Source organism: Typopeltis vanoorti, chromosome 18 (genome assembly GCF_054136105.1).
Source record: "Typopeltis vanoorti isolate ZY-2024b chromosome 18, IOZ_Tvanoo_1.0, whole genome shotgun sequence".
Taxonomy (NCBI): domain Eukaryota; kingdom Metazoa; phylum Arthropoda; class Arachnida; order Uropygi; family Thelyphonidae; genus Typopeltis; species Typopeltis vanoorti.
This window is the reverse complement of record NC_143566.1, coordinates 10,375,460-10,392,454: the sequence shown is the minus strand read 5'-3', so window position 1 is coordinate 10,392,454 and position 16,995 is coordinate 10,375,460. Positions and strand designations below refer to the sequence as shown.

Below are 16,995 nucleotides of genomic sequence, written 5' to 3'. Positions count from 1 at the left end.
CTTTTTCCCTACCACCTATCAAAGATGCATCAATCCTGTGGTTGCCTGCTATTCTATTTACCCAACACCCTGTTCATGTCGACTTTGGACAAACTTGTCGTTCTGTTACTATTACAATCCAAAAACATTTAAGATGGGTGTAATCAGAAGGCCGTCAAATCCAGATCCCGTGTTCGCTGGAACTGTACCAAGATGCTACGCTAAAATAGGTAGAGTAAATCTGATCGTCTATTTCTTGAATCGTGTGAAGTCTTACCCTACCGTCCTAATCGTAATGGAACAGACTGCCTCTTTCTACATTTTGGTGAAAAGTGATTGCAATCAATTTATAACGTTGAATTAGACAACTTTGTTTCCTCTTCGCTTTGCTGCAACCGATGACGCGTGGAGGTGTGCACATGTCGTATAATTCATTCTCGTGTTCTTGTTTTAAATTTTGTTGCCAATTCTTCTGCTTTCTCCTTGACTGACGATCCTTACATTAAGCGGAATGCTTTTAAAAATTTCCTTTGACTGTGTGAAACCGTATTTAAAAATCAGTTACTTTTATTTTCTTCGTTCATTGAAGAATTCGATTTGTTTTGTAAGATCTGTGAAATTTTCTTCTCTCCGAAGGGCGTTTTACTTCTCTAAGCCACAGCGTCCATCTTTGATTCGTTTTTTCGAATGTTCCTTTTGCTGCTTCATCTTTAACGTCTTTAAAGAAATACCATTTCTTTCTCTTTTGCTTGTTTTTGTATTACAATTACAGAGAAGAAAATTACAATCCGTAATTTTCTTCTGTGTTTTATTTTGTTCTTTGCTAGTTTTATTTCTCCGTGATCTAACTGATGGTCGCTTCTTACGCCTGCTGATATTAAAACTCAATCTTTTTTTTTCTGGCCTGATTTCTCTCTTAGTTGTCATGTAATCAATTATTGATTTTCGCGAAGGTTTTATCCTCCCATCTTATTTTATGTCGCATTTTCGATTAAAGAATCTATTATTTATTCTTAATTAATTATTCGTAAGAACTGAAGCAGTTTTATTCCGTTTTCATTAATTATTTCGCCATCAAATCTTTGACTTAACTCGGAATTGCCAATTCTTACATTTAAATCCCCAATTATCCTTGCATTTTCGTTTTTTCTTTTGCCTATTACTTTCGCAGATCTTCATAAAATTCTTCTGTTTCCAGTTTGATGTTCCTTCCTTTGTTTATTTACCTTAATGAGAAATCGCTTTTCCCTTTCTTTGGCTTTAAAAGTGCTTATTCTTCTGCTCGATTGCGTTTCTCGTCTTCGTGTATCATCATTCCAACTGCTTTCGATGCCCTCTCATGTTTATCGACGCTAAAATATATTAATATCTAGATAACTGCTTTACAGCTTTGTTTTTTTTTTCTCTCTCTAATACTAATAGGATGGTTTTCGAGTAGTTCTTTTCCCGTCACGAATCGTACATTCCAATTCTCGGTATTTCGTTTTCGTTATTCTGTTCCGAGATGCCGTTCGGTAATTTAAACTTTGGTTTCTCTGGGCAGTTGGCTTTAACGTTGCCTGACGAGGTGCTAACCCAAACAGAAAACAATCACAAAACTAAATACCCACTCCGAAAAGCGCCGTATCCGATATTCTATCCCTCCTAAAAGTGGGCGATACACTTTTGCTTTGGTCGAGAAATTCTTACCCCCCCCCCCCACCAAAAATGTATTCTGTTCTTCTGCAAGCAACAAACAAAATATATTTGTCCTGCAAACGCCGGGCTCGCTATCTCGACCAATGCGTCGAGGTATGAACACACACGTTAAGGTATTAAGTTTCAAGATTGTATTGTAATCACCATTACTGATACCTGATGGGTATCCTGACAGAGCGTGCAGAATACTATGATGGCAGTATACAATTAATATGACTGGAAGTTTCTGAAGTCTTTATGATGTTCCTTTTTTTAAACCTTTTAAAATTAGCTAAACCTTACACGCAGGATGAGTAAGCCTTTTTAAATCCTAAAATGCTAAATTAAACAAAAAAGTAAAACAAAACATGTAAACCAAACTGACACATACCTCTACTCGTTCTAAGCTCATTAGCAAAGCTGTTGACAATTGTCGAAAATCAAAAGTGCGCCAATCTCATCGAGGGTGTAGTCATTTCTTGCTTTTGAAACTTTAAATGGACAGCTTTGTAGGACCCGTAAGGCCTAAAAAAATTAAAGTAAAATAAATGCTGGTTCCAAATGAAGAAAGAAATGTTGATATAAAGTAAAATGAAATTAAGAGAAATAGCACAAAATATTTTGTGTCACTCTTCATCCTCTTGTGGACTGTTCTTCATAACCGTATTACTTGCTTGTGCCTTAGAAATAAGCAACTCTTCCATCTCCAACCAACCAGAGGGCAGAATTACCTCCCAATCAACTTTTTCGCTGCTGCCTGCAAAACAGCTTCATCATATGACAAATGCGCACACCGACCCTCGCTCCGTCTCCAATTAAGAGGCAGTTTTGCATCCCTCAGTAGGAAAGGATGCACGAGATGACTGCGATTAAGGGGAGGATGAATTTTACCACCCTGTGTGAGACTGCTACCGTGCTCACTAGAGACGATGTGCCTAAAGAAGGGGTCATTTAGTCTCTAAATGAAGACGTAAAAATAATTCTGAAAAATCCTACGGCACTAATGCGATGTACGTTGCCAACCTTTAGTAACTCAAAAAATATTCCAAACATGTAGACTATCTTCAGAATTCAAGTGGCCTTTACCACGTGATCTTTTTACTTTTCTTCCCATTACTTCTGCTTAGCAATTCAGATCTTTCCAGTTTTTCTCTCTATTATTTTAGGTGCTTACTGTGCTAAGAACTTCTGATTTTTCTTTCTTCTTTTCCCTCACTGCCTGTTAAACTTCCGGACTCAATAATCGTAGCGTCCCGATTTTTCTATCCTTGGAGAAAACGTCACCACTTTCCTTCTCGGCAGGTATTTCACCCTCAAGAATAAACACCTCCTACATTATTTTGTTGAACCGTCTGTATGTAATACTTTAAATAAAAAAAGTCTGCCCAAAATGAGCTTAAAATTTCAGCTTTATTTCCTAACATTAAGTAAAGTGTTAGCAAAATTTTAAACGCAAAAGTTTTCTGCCTTTAAAATGGTGCGTTAACAATTTCAATTGTCAAAGTGAACCTTTTATGAAGTGTTCTTCATCAACTAGAATATTAACATTTCTTTTACATCACTAAAAATCTGAGATTTATAAAATGTAAAAACTTTAATAAAAACAATAAATTAAGCCTCTTATGAAACTTCACCTTAAAATAAGAAAGCAATCTCATGATTTCTGAATGACAAAATTTTTTTTTGTCATTCAGAAATGACAAAAAAAATTGCACTCACCACTACAGTCATAAACGCTAAAGGCTCTCGTTACCAGTGCACACTCAATCATACGTCGATGCCCCAAAATAGAAAATTTGAATCGACCATGTGTTGACGCTGTACAGTGCGCGGGCGTCTCAAAGTACATCATCTCCAGCACTCGCCGATCAATCTCATAAATAAAGTAGAAATTGCCAAAAGCTCTCCAAAAAACGAAATCGTATCTTCGTTTGATGAGAGATTTGAGGGCATTCCTTGGGCAACACATTGGAGAGGAGGCTCTTCTAGAGTATAAGAGCAGCACTCGTTCTCTTGTGTATTGCGTCGAGAATTCTTATGGAGCTCTCGGGTGTGCTTCCAGAGATGTGCCAGCAATACTCAAAGGATGAGCGAATTTGTGATTTGTAATAGCCGTTCAGGTGTAAAGTAATGCCTCGAACTAAAGAGGAATCTTTTTTTTGGGTGCCGAGGAGGAAATGCTTGTAATATGTTTATGGAAAGATAGGCTCGATGTCAGGGTAACCCCAAGGAAAGAAATCGCATCTGGCCAGAGATGTGGATGTTCTCGAAAGTGAGGCCGGAAGAATGCGGTACTTTTTCGTCAGAAATAAAGTAGAAGTGTGTTCGGTAGGCAATGAAATTGACAACGTTATACGAGCCCCATCGAAGAACGACTTCAAGATCAGAATTTAGGGTTATAGAAGTCGTTGGTCAGTAAGTTGTGGTGATTCATGAGGGAAGGTTTTAAAGTGAGGATGAAAAATGTTGCCACGACACCGTGCATGAACTGGTGGTCAAGTGAAGTAGGTCGCTGTTGAGTAGGAGGAAGAGAGGATGAGCGAATGGAACCTTGCAAGACCCCAGCATTAGTTGAATACTTTGAAGATAGGGAAGCGTCCACTACGAAAGCTAGCAACCCAGTTGCATAAGTCATGGAATAGATTAAATAATGGGAGCTTACTTAATATCCCCTCCCCCATTGCCAGTTCTGGATGAAAATCCTCGGAGATAGAGTGCAACTACTTGGAATTCGCCAAAATTTTTCATCATACTTTTCCAGAGGTGGCCGACCTAGGTGAGCAGGTCCGCTGTTGATCGGCTTTGGCGGAATCCATACTGGTGGTTGTTTATTAGTTATTAGTTCAAGGTAACGTGCGGGTCTTGTGTGGATGGCTATCTTCATTACTTTGGAAAGGATGGAGGCACAGCGAGAAAGAGAGAGATGGGGGGGGGGATAGTGATGATAAAGATTCGCCACTGTTCTTAGGAATGGGTTGTACGTGGGCTGGTTTCCAGGGTGTAAAGAGAATGTAAAAGCAGACATGAAACAGGAGTGAATGCAGGATCGAAAGCCTTCACGTTAATTGAAGTAGAGCCATGACATCAGAATTAGGGGGCATTTGTGATCTATAATTTGGACTGGGTTTTTCTGATCACTTTCTGATAAAAGGTCGGCGAGGGGGCATTAAATGTTGGGTGTTTGGAATGGATACGAGACATCTGTGCATGCATTATGATGCCAGGAGACTGGCTTTTTCTGGATGAAGAAGCAATAGAACTAACTGATTCTATTTAATTCTATCTAATCATCTCGTTAATTGCTTGGCAAGAGACTGAAAGGAGAATTGTCATTTGGTAGGGATTCAAGTTTCCTTGGTTTGGATCTTCGAAAATCAGTTTTCAACACGCTGATGATTTTCATGTTTCTGGCTTCGATGTACGCACTAGTGAAGGGTGGCGTTCTTGTTGATCGGCAGTCGGGGAATGCTCGGTTCTTCATTTATACAGCCTTGGCGCGTCTTTTGAGAAACCATAACTTACTTAAGGCATGAGAAATTGCGTGGAATTTATGATTGGCAGCGCCTCTCTTTGCAGTGGACCAAAAACAAGGTAAACACACACACGACCCGATTTGGATATTAGAAATGGGTGCAAGATCATTTGCATCAGAATATTTACAGCGAAGAATGTAAGAAATGAACCACACAGAAGAAATTTAAGTAGACTGGAAGAATGTCTTATGTAGGCGATACATCAATGACCGGAACGTCGCTAGAAAAATTACAGGAATTAGTGAATAAATAACTGAAAAACTAGTAAATTGAAATTAAAAATAAAATAAGAATATTTTTCTTATAAAATGCAAGATGAGTGGCAAAACCACAAGCCTTGGCTTTATGCAATAAAAACCGCGTTGTTAAATATCAAATAGTCCAAGAAAATACTGATCAAATAATTTTTAATTTGCAATTAAGGCGAATCACATGACGACCGGCAAATGAAGTTTAAAAGACGAGTAAAAATATCTTAACCCTCATGAGGGGGGGGAAAAGAGTATTGAATGATGTGGACTTGGAAGGGACGGAATAAACGCTACCATCAACTTGTTTTATAAAGCTAAAGCCCGACTATTACAAAGATTTCATTAAATACTTTAAGAAGTGAGGGTGCTTTACTTACGATCTTTTAGAAAGATGCTGAGAATTCCTTGAACATGGAAGATGTAAAAATATGGCGAAGGAAGAAAGGCAATTTTCGAACAATATTAAATCAAAAATTGGAAGAAAACAGAAGATAAAAGCTGACGAAGAAGAAACTGGTTACTAAGTTCGGTGCTGAATCCAACTGAAGTTTGAAAATCGTTCAAGAATGGGTGGGGTTTGGAGAACGCTGAAAGAAACTCGCAGTTAGTGCGGTATGAAAGTAGTGTAATTAAACTGAGCTGGTAGAAGGAACCTGAAGAAGCCTTTGCTATGCACAGAAAGTAATGAAATCTATTTGAAGAAGAAAAAAGTGTATTTCTGAAAGAAACAGCATTTGATTCAAGTTTCGAGTGACTTGCTCACAGGGGACCTTTCGGTGCACACGAACTTCAGGGTTTGCTCAAGGACGAAGCAGCAACAAGTCAATAAAGAACAAGTTATTTTCAAGTAACCTCTGTGTTTCCTGGACAGTCCTAATATTTTGGCAGGTGGAAAAATCCCTAGATTTTGAGAAAAAAATCTTGCTGTCCATTTGAGAGAAGGTGACTGACCTGCAGCTTAAAATATCCTGCAGTCCCTCCCATTCTGCGAGAGACGAATACCAAGTGTTTCCAACTGAACATTGCGTCATCCTGAAGAATGCAGAACAGAGAAGCTGTGGCGCGACCAACCCGTTAAGGGAAAGGATATTCAATTACGGGAAAATATTTTCCAAAGTTACCTCAATGTTTATGCAGCTAAGGTTCTTTCCTTCTTTTCCAGGAGAAAAGAGCAGCAATGAAGACGATCTGTTTGGTCAGCATTCTGTCAACTTTGTGCCTCCACTGCGACTGCTGTCACGTACAAGGCTGTTCGTGCACGTTCACCCCAAAAGGCGCAACCGTTCAGTGCAGCGGGCAGTTCGACAGCATCAAACTAAGCAAACATCTCAACGGTTCCACGGTGTCCGAGTTAGCGGTGCGAAACACGTACTTCACTGGGTGGAATACGTTGAAAGGCATTCGAGTTCGAGTGTTGCGGCTGTATAACGTGCAGGTCGCGAAAATGGCGAAGAATCTGCTTGCTGATCTCCGTCACCACCTGACCGAAGTGGAAATTGCGGACAGCGGGGCGCTCAACCTGAGAATTCTGGATGAAGGCAACACCTTCAGCAAGCTGCAGGTTCTGGCGATGGAAAACGTACCGAGTTTTCGAATCCCGTCGGAAATAGACGAGTCCTTACGCACGCTGGTTTACATCCAAATGAAGAACTGCTTCATCCACTCCATTCCCGGCGGTGCCTTCAAACATTTCTCGCTTTTGTCCGTTCTCTCACTCGCAAGTAACTCCATCAAGAAAGTGAAAAGGTCGATGTTCCCTGCACCCCCCAATAGTTTGGACACACTCGATTTAAGGTAAGTCTCTAACGGATTGTTTTAAGTATTATCCTCATAGTAAGAACTAACCGGATAGATAAATCTTGAATGAAAGTCCACATCACTCTGTATCATGCACTTCAACGAATTGCACGTAGTTTCAAGCCCCTCTGTTTCAGATGAAAGAAACCCTCATCCAACACAATTCATTCTCATTTACAGACCGTTCTTAAATGCACTTCTGAATGGCCAATCTGATATTTTTTGTTACGTATTTAGGAATCCTGACCAGGAAAACATGCTGCAAAACGTTGATCAATGTTCCATCTGAAACCAAAAATTATTGGTGTTAAAAGTGATACGCGTGTAAAGTTCATTAACTGATTCCCTTCTCTGAAATTGCAGAATTATAGATTCGAAAAATTGTTCCGATAACGAGGTGGTTGTAGTTTGTGTACTCCTCAAAAGATGGCAGCACCGAACAAGGAGCAACTGTTAGTCAGTAAAACAAATTAAAAAGTGGTAATTTTCTTAATATTTATAGTCACTGACTGACGGTACAATGGGGACAAAATGATGTCGAATAAAAACGACGCCTTTATACGTAAATGATATCTTCACCGGCTAGAAAGGAAAGGTTGAATATCTTGTACAGCGCACACACTGACTCAGCCAGCGAGAAAGAATTTAAGCTTGCTCACGGAACACAAAAATGAACGGAAATCTGCGCCTTCCAATAAACCTTGGACAGTTCGGGGGGAGGAGAAATCCTCGTCGGGAGACAGTCCGGATTAACGAAAACTGCTCCAATAAGGCATTTGTGCGGCGACGTTATGCGAACAAGAAATGTCACGAATAAAATGAGAATCATTTAAATGCATTGCGAAGTCTGCTGCCGACATTTTTATGCTACGAACATCGTTTGAACTGTCGCACGTCAATCAGCGGATTTGACTTTTTTTTTCTCTTCACTCAGATAAGGAACCGTTTTTAAATTGGATTCGAGTGCTTCTCAGCGATGATTTGCTTTGTTTTAACAACAGTTCAGGTTCCCAAGCCCTTAATTTGTCAAAAATGCCGAAGTTTCTGGTTCCCTTTTCACTTCTGCCGGAAGCTTCCTTTCGCCACTAAAACATTAATCGGCGTAAAACATCTTTTGCCGCAAGCAGTCGGCTTTCTTCCCAAGCAAAATTTACGAGGATGAATTCACGAGACACCAGTTGTCGAGGGAAACTGGAAACTAACGTGAGCATAATCGAAGTCGGAATTCGTGAAGATTATGCGTTCTAAGAAATGTTAATTAGAACTCTCCCCGCCCCCATCCTCCTAGTCGGATGCTTATTATTTTACTGGAATTGTTTGAAGACGGCTGTGTGTTTGAAATCAGGGTCTTAAGATGTCTGTTATTGCGTATTTCCTTCTGACCTGTTTTGAGGGAAGAAACGTTTTCTGCAGAAATCGTCAGCTAATGAAGAAAGATCGCAATTGAAGCCCCTTTGAAGTCGACTTTGTTATTCGGAACAAAAACAAGTCTCTCCGATCGTAGATTGTACGGGGAAAAATAAAACAGTATTTTAAAAACTTAGCCTTTTAAATGAAGCTCTTAATAACTTAGACAAAATAATTATCGCCACCGTTACCTAATTAGCGTCTCTGCTGTACAAGCGAGTGGGTGGGTTCAAATCCTGCCAAGGTCTTGGACATTTGTGGAGTTATCGGGAGGAGGAAGAAGAATTTCACTTCCAAGTGTGAAAGCACCCCCCCCCCCACACACACACACACACTCACCGGAATGTCTGTTCCATGTTTGGTCTCAGGAACAGAAATTATCTGTTTCTGTTCAAGACAGACGCCATCAACAAAAGTAGTACAAACTGAAAACAAGGTGGCGGAAGAATTAGCGAGGCACCACATCAACAGGTAACTGCTGTAACAAGCCAAAAACGAGTGACATTCCTCTAAATAATAACACAGGATGCTCTAATCAGCCAACGGTAATCGGGAGCAGGACACGAGTTTAGCACTGAACAAGAGGATAAACCTGAACAGTTGACAATTTCGAGTTCAGTGATGAGGGCAAACATCAAAATGGGGAATTGAACAATGACTAATGCGTACTTATAGTCTCGCAGGGGAGGTTCTAATAAGTAAGAAGTAGAGGAATGTTTCAAGTCACAGTGACCAAAGAAAAAAAAATTGATCCCTTTTGGAGATCTGGACAGAAGAGTACGAAAATATTCTTCTGTTTAGTTCAGTTAATGATTTCCAGACATACCGAAATGTTTGGGGAAAATATGGGGGAAAGGGCAGAGCTCATAATATTAGCAGGTTCCTGCTGGATTTCTGTTCAAGGCTTGGACGAGTCACCATCAATACGATGTTTCAATATCAAGATGAACACAAATTCGCATGCAGAAAAGACTCGTTAGGTGAGTGCTCCATTCATGCGGCACACTTGAGAAGAGGCTAAGAAAAACCGAGGAAGAATAACCCGGAAAAGAACGAGCTGCACTCGAGCCAAATGAGAGTTCTTAGATATTCACTTCAAGGTGAATAATTGAAAAGTCGCGTGAATACACCAGCTTAACACGAGGAAAGTTATTCCAAACATTGCAATTATAAACGTCAACGGGACATTGCATCGAGCAATACGCGGTCTTTATTTAAGCTGCAAGTCAGTGGTTAGAATCGAAGGAGGTACAGGAAGATGGTTTGATGTAAAATCAGGGGTAAGACAAGGATGCACGTTATCGCCACTCTTATTCATCGTCTATATGGATCTCACTGCGAAGAAAAGTGGTATTAAAGCTGTTAATCGCAGGTCTTCAGTTTATGAAGGTGCTACGTCTTAAATAAATTCAGTACGAGTCCGAAGGATTTCTTGCCTAAACTGAAAAATGGCCTGAAAAGCAAAAATAAAAAGACGAGGAAAATAGGCAGAAGCATCGGACAGATTGCTGCATCCTCACCACAGAACGAGCGAAACATTTCAGCCATTTTGGCAACCTTTTTAGTGAAGTCCGCTGCATCCCGTGAACACACATCTACAGATAAAGGACACACCGGGGGGCATAGGGCTAACGCCTTATCCTCGAGACGGTGGCGGTTAAATAAATAGAAAATCCTCGACAAGGTAAAAGAGGAGAGAAAGAATAAGAAGGATGCGCGCGCACACACACATACATTATTCTCTAAATATATTGTCGATATTTTTGTGTGCTATTTATGTTGCATAATTGTTACGCTTCTTGCAACCCGGATGAGCTCGTGCTCTTGGGTTATATGTAGGATGTCAACTGTTTTAGAATTTTATCCTTGAAAATTTAAATGAATGAGATGTTATGTAAGGAGAACTCAATAATTTCTTCTACTCGCTAAATATGTATGTGGATTTTATGAATATCTCTAAATACTGAAATTAAATTTTAAAGTCCAGAAAATAATTAAGTGTATGGTTTTTTAATTAGTGGGTTTAATTAGAAAATAACGCACTCCGCAGAAAGAAATGCGGCCAATAATTCTCTTCCCCAAGGCCATAAAACTGCTGATTTCCACAATTGGTTATCCCGACAATTAAACAGGAAAAATGCTTTGGACGGAAGCCACGGATTTCGCATCGACTGCTTTTTGCGGTTCATGCCAAGCTCGGTGGCTGCGCTCCAAATGCACCTTTGCCGGTACAAGGTTCAAAGTCTGAATGCCGTGTTAAATCTCCAGCGAACACCCACGACGAAAATTGAATAAGCCAAGGTTACTCGACACGGCGTATTCCGACCGGCTGACACAACGAGCGAGCATTTATTCCGTAATTGCATTAAAAGGGCAGTCTGGTGAACCAATGCATTCCGCACGTTATGAAAAGGGTGGCCTCAGACCACACCTGCGTTCTGGATTCGGAGAAAGAGATCGAGTTTATTTCGAAGAAGGAACTGAACAGCTGTGAATGTTGCATTCGCAAATTGGCAGCACGCTCTCTCTCTCTCTCTCTCTCTCTCTCCTACTGCACGCCTTCGCCACTAATCGACTTCCCGTTTATGAACATCAAAACTCTGCAAGGATGCGTTTCGACTCTACAGGGCAAGCCCCGCGTCTGTTCCTACTCCCTCTGAAAAATCGCCGCGATACTAAGTATGACCACAAGAAGAACTGGAGAAGAAAAGTGAGGGAGTCGCACGAGAGGGGAAAGAAGCACAAAATGTTTCCAGTCAGTTGGCCATCAAGTGCTTTCTCTAAAAGAAGTTCTTCGATATTTCAGAAGCACGTGAACAGTCCTTTATAAAAATATTTTTAAAATATTTCAAGCTCCGCTCTCCAATTCGTGCAAGACCCCCCCCCACCCCGCAATAACCCGCTGGAAGAAGATTCATCGAATATCTTCCTTGGCTTGGTGAGACAAGCGAGCTCATCTTCGCCTCTAACGATCTTCTCCGGACATCGGATTCGCCTCCCCCCCCCCCGGATATTTCCACCGAAGCGTAAAATTTCAAATGCGTTTTGTCGATCTTCTACGATATCAGAATATTAAGAACGCAATTGAACAAGAATCCTCATCTCCATTGAAAGTCCAGAAAATATTATGTCATAAGCTTGGTTATGACGAAAGCAAATACACGCACGGACATGCGCTTCGGGGTGCTGTTAATCACTCCCTCGTTCTTCTTTTTAACCGTGGAAAGACGCTACTTTACTGCGGCAATGGCGAAAGTGCTTGAACACTTTTCTCGGCTTTTTCGAACGCCTGCAGCAGACAGTAAATGAATTTCAGACGACTTCCAATAGGTAGGTATCCCTTAAGTTCACCGGAAATCCCTGCAAATGGCGATTGGGGTGGTATCTGAAGATTGGCGTTTAGGCGTGCCTAAACATTGAAATCTGCGCTGAATAACATTTTTTATTCAAAACATTCGATTGACTTCTTTATATGACTTTCATCGGTATATTATGTAGGATTCCAACAGCTCGAATTAGTTGCAAGTTTCTGCCCATTGTTGATCACGTGACAAGCTGTCGTCTGCGAATTTTGCTAGTCAGAGCTTCTAGCTATGAGCTATGACTTGCGAGTAAAAATCAGTCATGCAGTTTAATGCTGGAGTTTATATTGAAGTTCACATTCAACTATAAACGATCTCCGCACTTCCACGCTTTTCTGTCTTGTCAGAAGGGCGATTGTAACATTTGCAATTCATTCCAGAGAACTTTCTGTTGAGATGACAACGGGATCTTGCAGTTGTACAGCAGGCGATACACCTCCATGTTTCAGTGCACTGAGCTTAGGTTTCGCTGATCGAAGTAGCGCTCCTTCTCATGAAAGGAATAAACGCTTTCATTTTGTTCTCCTTGAGACGTTTCATCCAAATGGAGCCAACTTAGAAATGGGAAATAAAACGATGAGTTCTCCCTCTTCGTCAGGGGTGTGGGTTGCGTTCTTCGGCTCGCCAGCAGGCTACACATGCTGCGTTTATCATCTTCATTTTGGAGGACTGCGTTTGTTAGACATTTGGGTTTTTTTGGCATTCTCTGCCTCATCATTAAGAAGGTGAGCTCTCTCTCTCTCTCTCTCCCATCGTCGTGAGACTGCCTGATTGTTAAAGCGGGAAGTGGTACGAATAAGAGATAGGGGCATCTGTTAGCACGGAGTGGTTTCCTGGCCGGTGATAGGGATTCATTGTAACTTTTTAACGGAACCCTTGTCCTAATTACCCTGCGTGCGGAGTGCGTCGGATATATCCCGCGAAAAAATATTTTTTTCTGTCTTGAATGAGCCTCTTTGACCCGCATTGCAGTTCTTTAATTTAGCATCGAAGCAACGCCAATCGTGCCTCGTTTTTGTTTCCCTTAGCAACAACATGATTACGGATTTGCCGAATCGCTTGTTCGAGGGAATGTCTCAGTTGAGAGTCGTCAGGCTAGACGCCAACAGAATCCGCACGTTAAAGTTCGACACGTTTTCCGGTGTTTGGAACCAGCTGAGCGAGCTTTGGATGAAAGGTAAGCAGAAAACAAACAAAAAAAATATTTTTTTTCATTTTAAACTACTTAACAAACACTCAAAAGTAATTTCATGAGAGGTTCAAATATTTTTATATAAAATTGCGCCCTCAAAAGGTTACGAACTAAAATGCATTTCCGTGCTGTGCGCGGGCGGATTTAGATAAATCGTAAACTCCGCTCGTAGACCAAACACGATGTGGGAGAAGCATCGTCTCCGGTCTTCTCTCTCCACTACTCGAAGCAGACTCCTGGACTAAGCGAGAAACGTTTCTCATAAATTAAAGCACTTTTAATCAGCACTACGAATGCAGTGCTGATTAAAACACACAGTCAGCTCTCCGGTCTTCCCAATAAGCTGCGCTAATCGGGAAGATGCGCTTCTAAAAGTGGAAATGAGGTGGAGAGCGGACAGCACCGAATCTTGACGCATAGCAAAACGCAGGAACAAAATTCGCATCAAGCATCGCAAGTCCCACGTGAAAAAGTTGTCGAGAAACTCCGGCGGAAGTGATTTTTGTTAAAGGGTTAGAAAGGCCATTGTGACGTGTCGTAGAGTATTACGGAGTAGCCCTGGAATGCGAGACAAAACCGGAACGGTATGAGGAGTTCGGTGAATTATAAGGTGGGGTGGAGGAAATAAAATCCATCAGATAACCAGCATCAAAAGAAGAAATGAAATGTTAAATGAAAGAAAATTAAAATTTAAAGGACAAAACTGAATAACTTCGAAACAAAAGGCGAATGAACGAGTGAAAAAAAAAAAGAGCTGAAGATGCAGAATTTCTTCCTGCATCAGCGTGAAAATAAATGTCGGTATAATCGCCAGCTTAAAAGTGGTCTTCTCTTGATTCGGGACATTTAAAAACAGCCGACATCGGGGTGGTAGTTCTTCAGGCGACACGCTAGATCGGATCCCCCGGTAAAGTTCGTTTAAATCTCAGCTGGTGAATGTCATCAGCTATGGCTGGAAGGAGTTCTCTCGGGGCAGGGACGATTAAGTGGCGGAGAACAAGAACTGGGCGAAATTCCTTTCATCAAGTCTGAATTCAAGCTAAACGGAGTTCACTTCCACCTTCAGTCTCCGAAATCAAGCTTTTACTCACCGACATCCCATCGTCAATTCACTTATTTCGCCTTTCCCCAGCTCTCACGTGACCGCCACAATCTCTTTATGGCTGCTTTTCTGTTACGCATCGAAATGCGAAGACGAATCCTCGCAGTGCGAGCTTCCGTTTGCTTCTCCTCCAATTTTAACAACCGATCGTGACATCTCCTTCCGCTTCTCTTAAAATCTTCATCGTTCTTACGGTAATTTCCACACGAGAAGTCATTTTTCATGGTGAAGCCCAACCACCTTCACTCCTTATCGCAAAGATTGCCAACTTCTACTTTAAGAAAAGTGGAAAATGACAGCGAAGCGTCTTTCGTGAGCATTTCCTTGTGATTATTCACCACACCAATAAGGATACCGCTTTCCTTAAGGATGATTCCTTGAGAAAAGAAATATTTCAGCAACAATAAACCACGACTGATTCAGGATCCAATTCTGAAGTTCATCCCACACCATATTCTCTTCTGCTTCCTCCTTGGCTTAATAAGATTCCCCCGTTGCTGTCTCCAGAACTAACTGTTTAAAGCAACTTCCAGATTTTTTTTTTATTTTACTTTGGATGGGCGGGATTGTGGCACTCAATATTACGATAATCATCGCGAGTGCACGCACACGTGCAAATAAACGTAAACTGCACCGTCTCAATAACACGTGGGCCTTTTCTCCTCGTCAGAGGAGGAAGCGCCAGACCACCCCACCTAAACCAAATCTCACACTCGGGATGAAGAACACCGACAATCATTCCCACGGCACACTTTCGCTCGTCCCTCCTGAAAAACGTGTCGCCTCCTTCCTTACCGTGCATCGCCTACCTCTGATGAATTAGGTACGACGATGTTCTTAGCACGGGTGTAACCGGCGCTAATCATCGGCTGATGTTTTTCTTGTGTCGAACTGTTTTTCCGTAAAAATTGCAACTCCTTTTATAGACTCCGCATCGGTTGGTCTTTTCCACAAGAGACCACAAATTTTCATACGACTTCCCGAGAACCATTCAAGTTGGCTTTGCGTTGAATCTTTTCACTGAAACGACGTTTCCATTGACTGATGGAAGCGTCACCTTCCGTGACGGAAACGCAACGTCAAGATCGTTGCATTTCTTAAACGTGACGATACTCTTCGCCAGTCTTGACAGAATGCACCGAACAGATGTTTGCTTGTCTTCATATAGCCAGGTGTGTCGACAGAGATATTCGCATTCTTATTTCTAAAACTGGGGTTGTCCAGATATTAATCTCATATAAACGTATTAATCGAAACTACATAAGAGAAGCAACCGAAGGCTCTTTTCCCAGTTGACTGAAATACTTTTTGTCGCGGCCATAAAATAGTTTTCTTTGTTTTCCTTTGCAGGGAATTCTCTGGCGTGTGACCGACGTCTGTGCCCGCTAGCAAGAAGAAATTACGTCCCGATGTTCTTTCTCTCCAGTAAATGCAGCAGCCCCAAAGAGAAGGCCAACTTGAACTTGGCCGCTTTCAGCTTCACGTGCGAGACGGAAGGACACAAAGACATTCACGGCCAATTATAAATTGGAGCATACGAACCGAGTTCACGGAGCGCCGTAATTCCAAGTCGTACGGATGTAAAAGCAAGTTTTCGGAGCCCCAACCTGATCGGGGTTTATTTTATTTCAGGCTCGAGTTCGTTGCTTAATTAAAGTGAATTCAGATTCATTCTTGTATTAATAATTTGTTGTCGCTGATTTTAAATATGAAAGCAGAAAAATTATCACATACGTACAGGAGAATGTAAACCATTGGGTTCGTTCGATGCAATCCTCGTTATTTTTAATTTAAATGCTCTTTGATTAGATTAGACTGGATGACACTTAATTTGCGATTTAAATTAAGCAGCAGGACGTTGAGTTGTGTGGATTTCTCTCCAGCAGGAAAATTTGTAGAAGAGGCAACAGCAGGGTCATACCGTCGGTTGTATGGAAAAAAAGAAACAGAATGCCCGCCAAACTACGTTAGCTCAAATCTCTGTTAAGAAGCAGAATAATGAAATTTATATTCTGAATATATTTTATTGTCTTTCAGCTTCACGCCTTTCCTTTAACTAGGCTCCGAGACATATCCTAATTCTTTTATTAAAAAACTTAAGGATCCAAAAAGAAATCTCAGGAACGAATAATACTTTTATAGGTTATTATATTCGATTAGTGCGTTTTCGATTAATGCGCCTGTTTTAAAGAACGCACTAATCGAGGGATTGCTGTAATTAAAATCTTAACTAGAAACAAATACGAGGATTCTGCAATGTGTAATAAATACACCCCACTAAACACACTACCCCTTAGATATTTATACGCCTATAGGGTACTATTATTCTTAAAAGACGAATGCGTAAATATCCAACAAGATGCTTTCCTTAGTAGACATAGGGCCTAAGATATTATAAATGCTAAAGAGTATTTATTTTCCCACAGAAATGAGGAAGCTCTGTTCAAAATAATTGTATAAATGATTGGTTTTTAGCATATTTGTATTCAAAGATCCAGTCTCGTGTGTAAAACGTAAAATTTAAATGCTATTTAACTGCTTTGTTTTATTTTGTTCCCAATTAATTGTTATGCGACTTTCCCTGTACATATTAACATGTCTCCTGCGATTTTATTATGTAATTATATCATAATAATGCGTAATATGTACATTATATGGATGTACACGTGTGTATATAATGAAATTGCATTACATA

The 16,995-nt window shown here is 40.8% G+C and overlaps 1 protein-coding gene across 1 annotated transcript in view; it reads left to right on the top strand.

The window, feature by feature from the left end:
* The first annotated feature begins 6,507 nt into the window (after nt 1–6,507).
* LOC150096486 (ras-related and estrogen-regulated growth inhibitor-like) overlaps nt 6,508–16,995 on the top strand; it is a 38,766-nt gene continuing 28,278 nt past the window's right edge. Inside the window, exons 1-2 of the mRNA XM_090408068.1 lie at nt 6,508–7,234; nt 13,035–13,183. Of these exons, the coding sequence (XP_090264194.1) occupies nt 6,618–7,234; nt 13,035–13,183 (766 nt within the window). The 5' untranslated portion in view covers nt 6,508–6,617. The remainder of the gene's footprint in view (nt 7,235–13,034; nt 13,184–16,995) is intronic.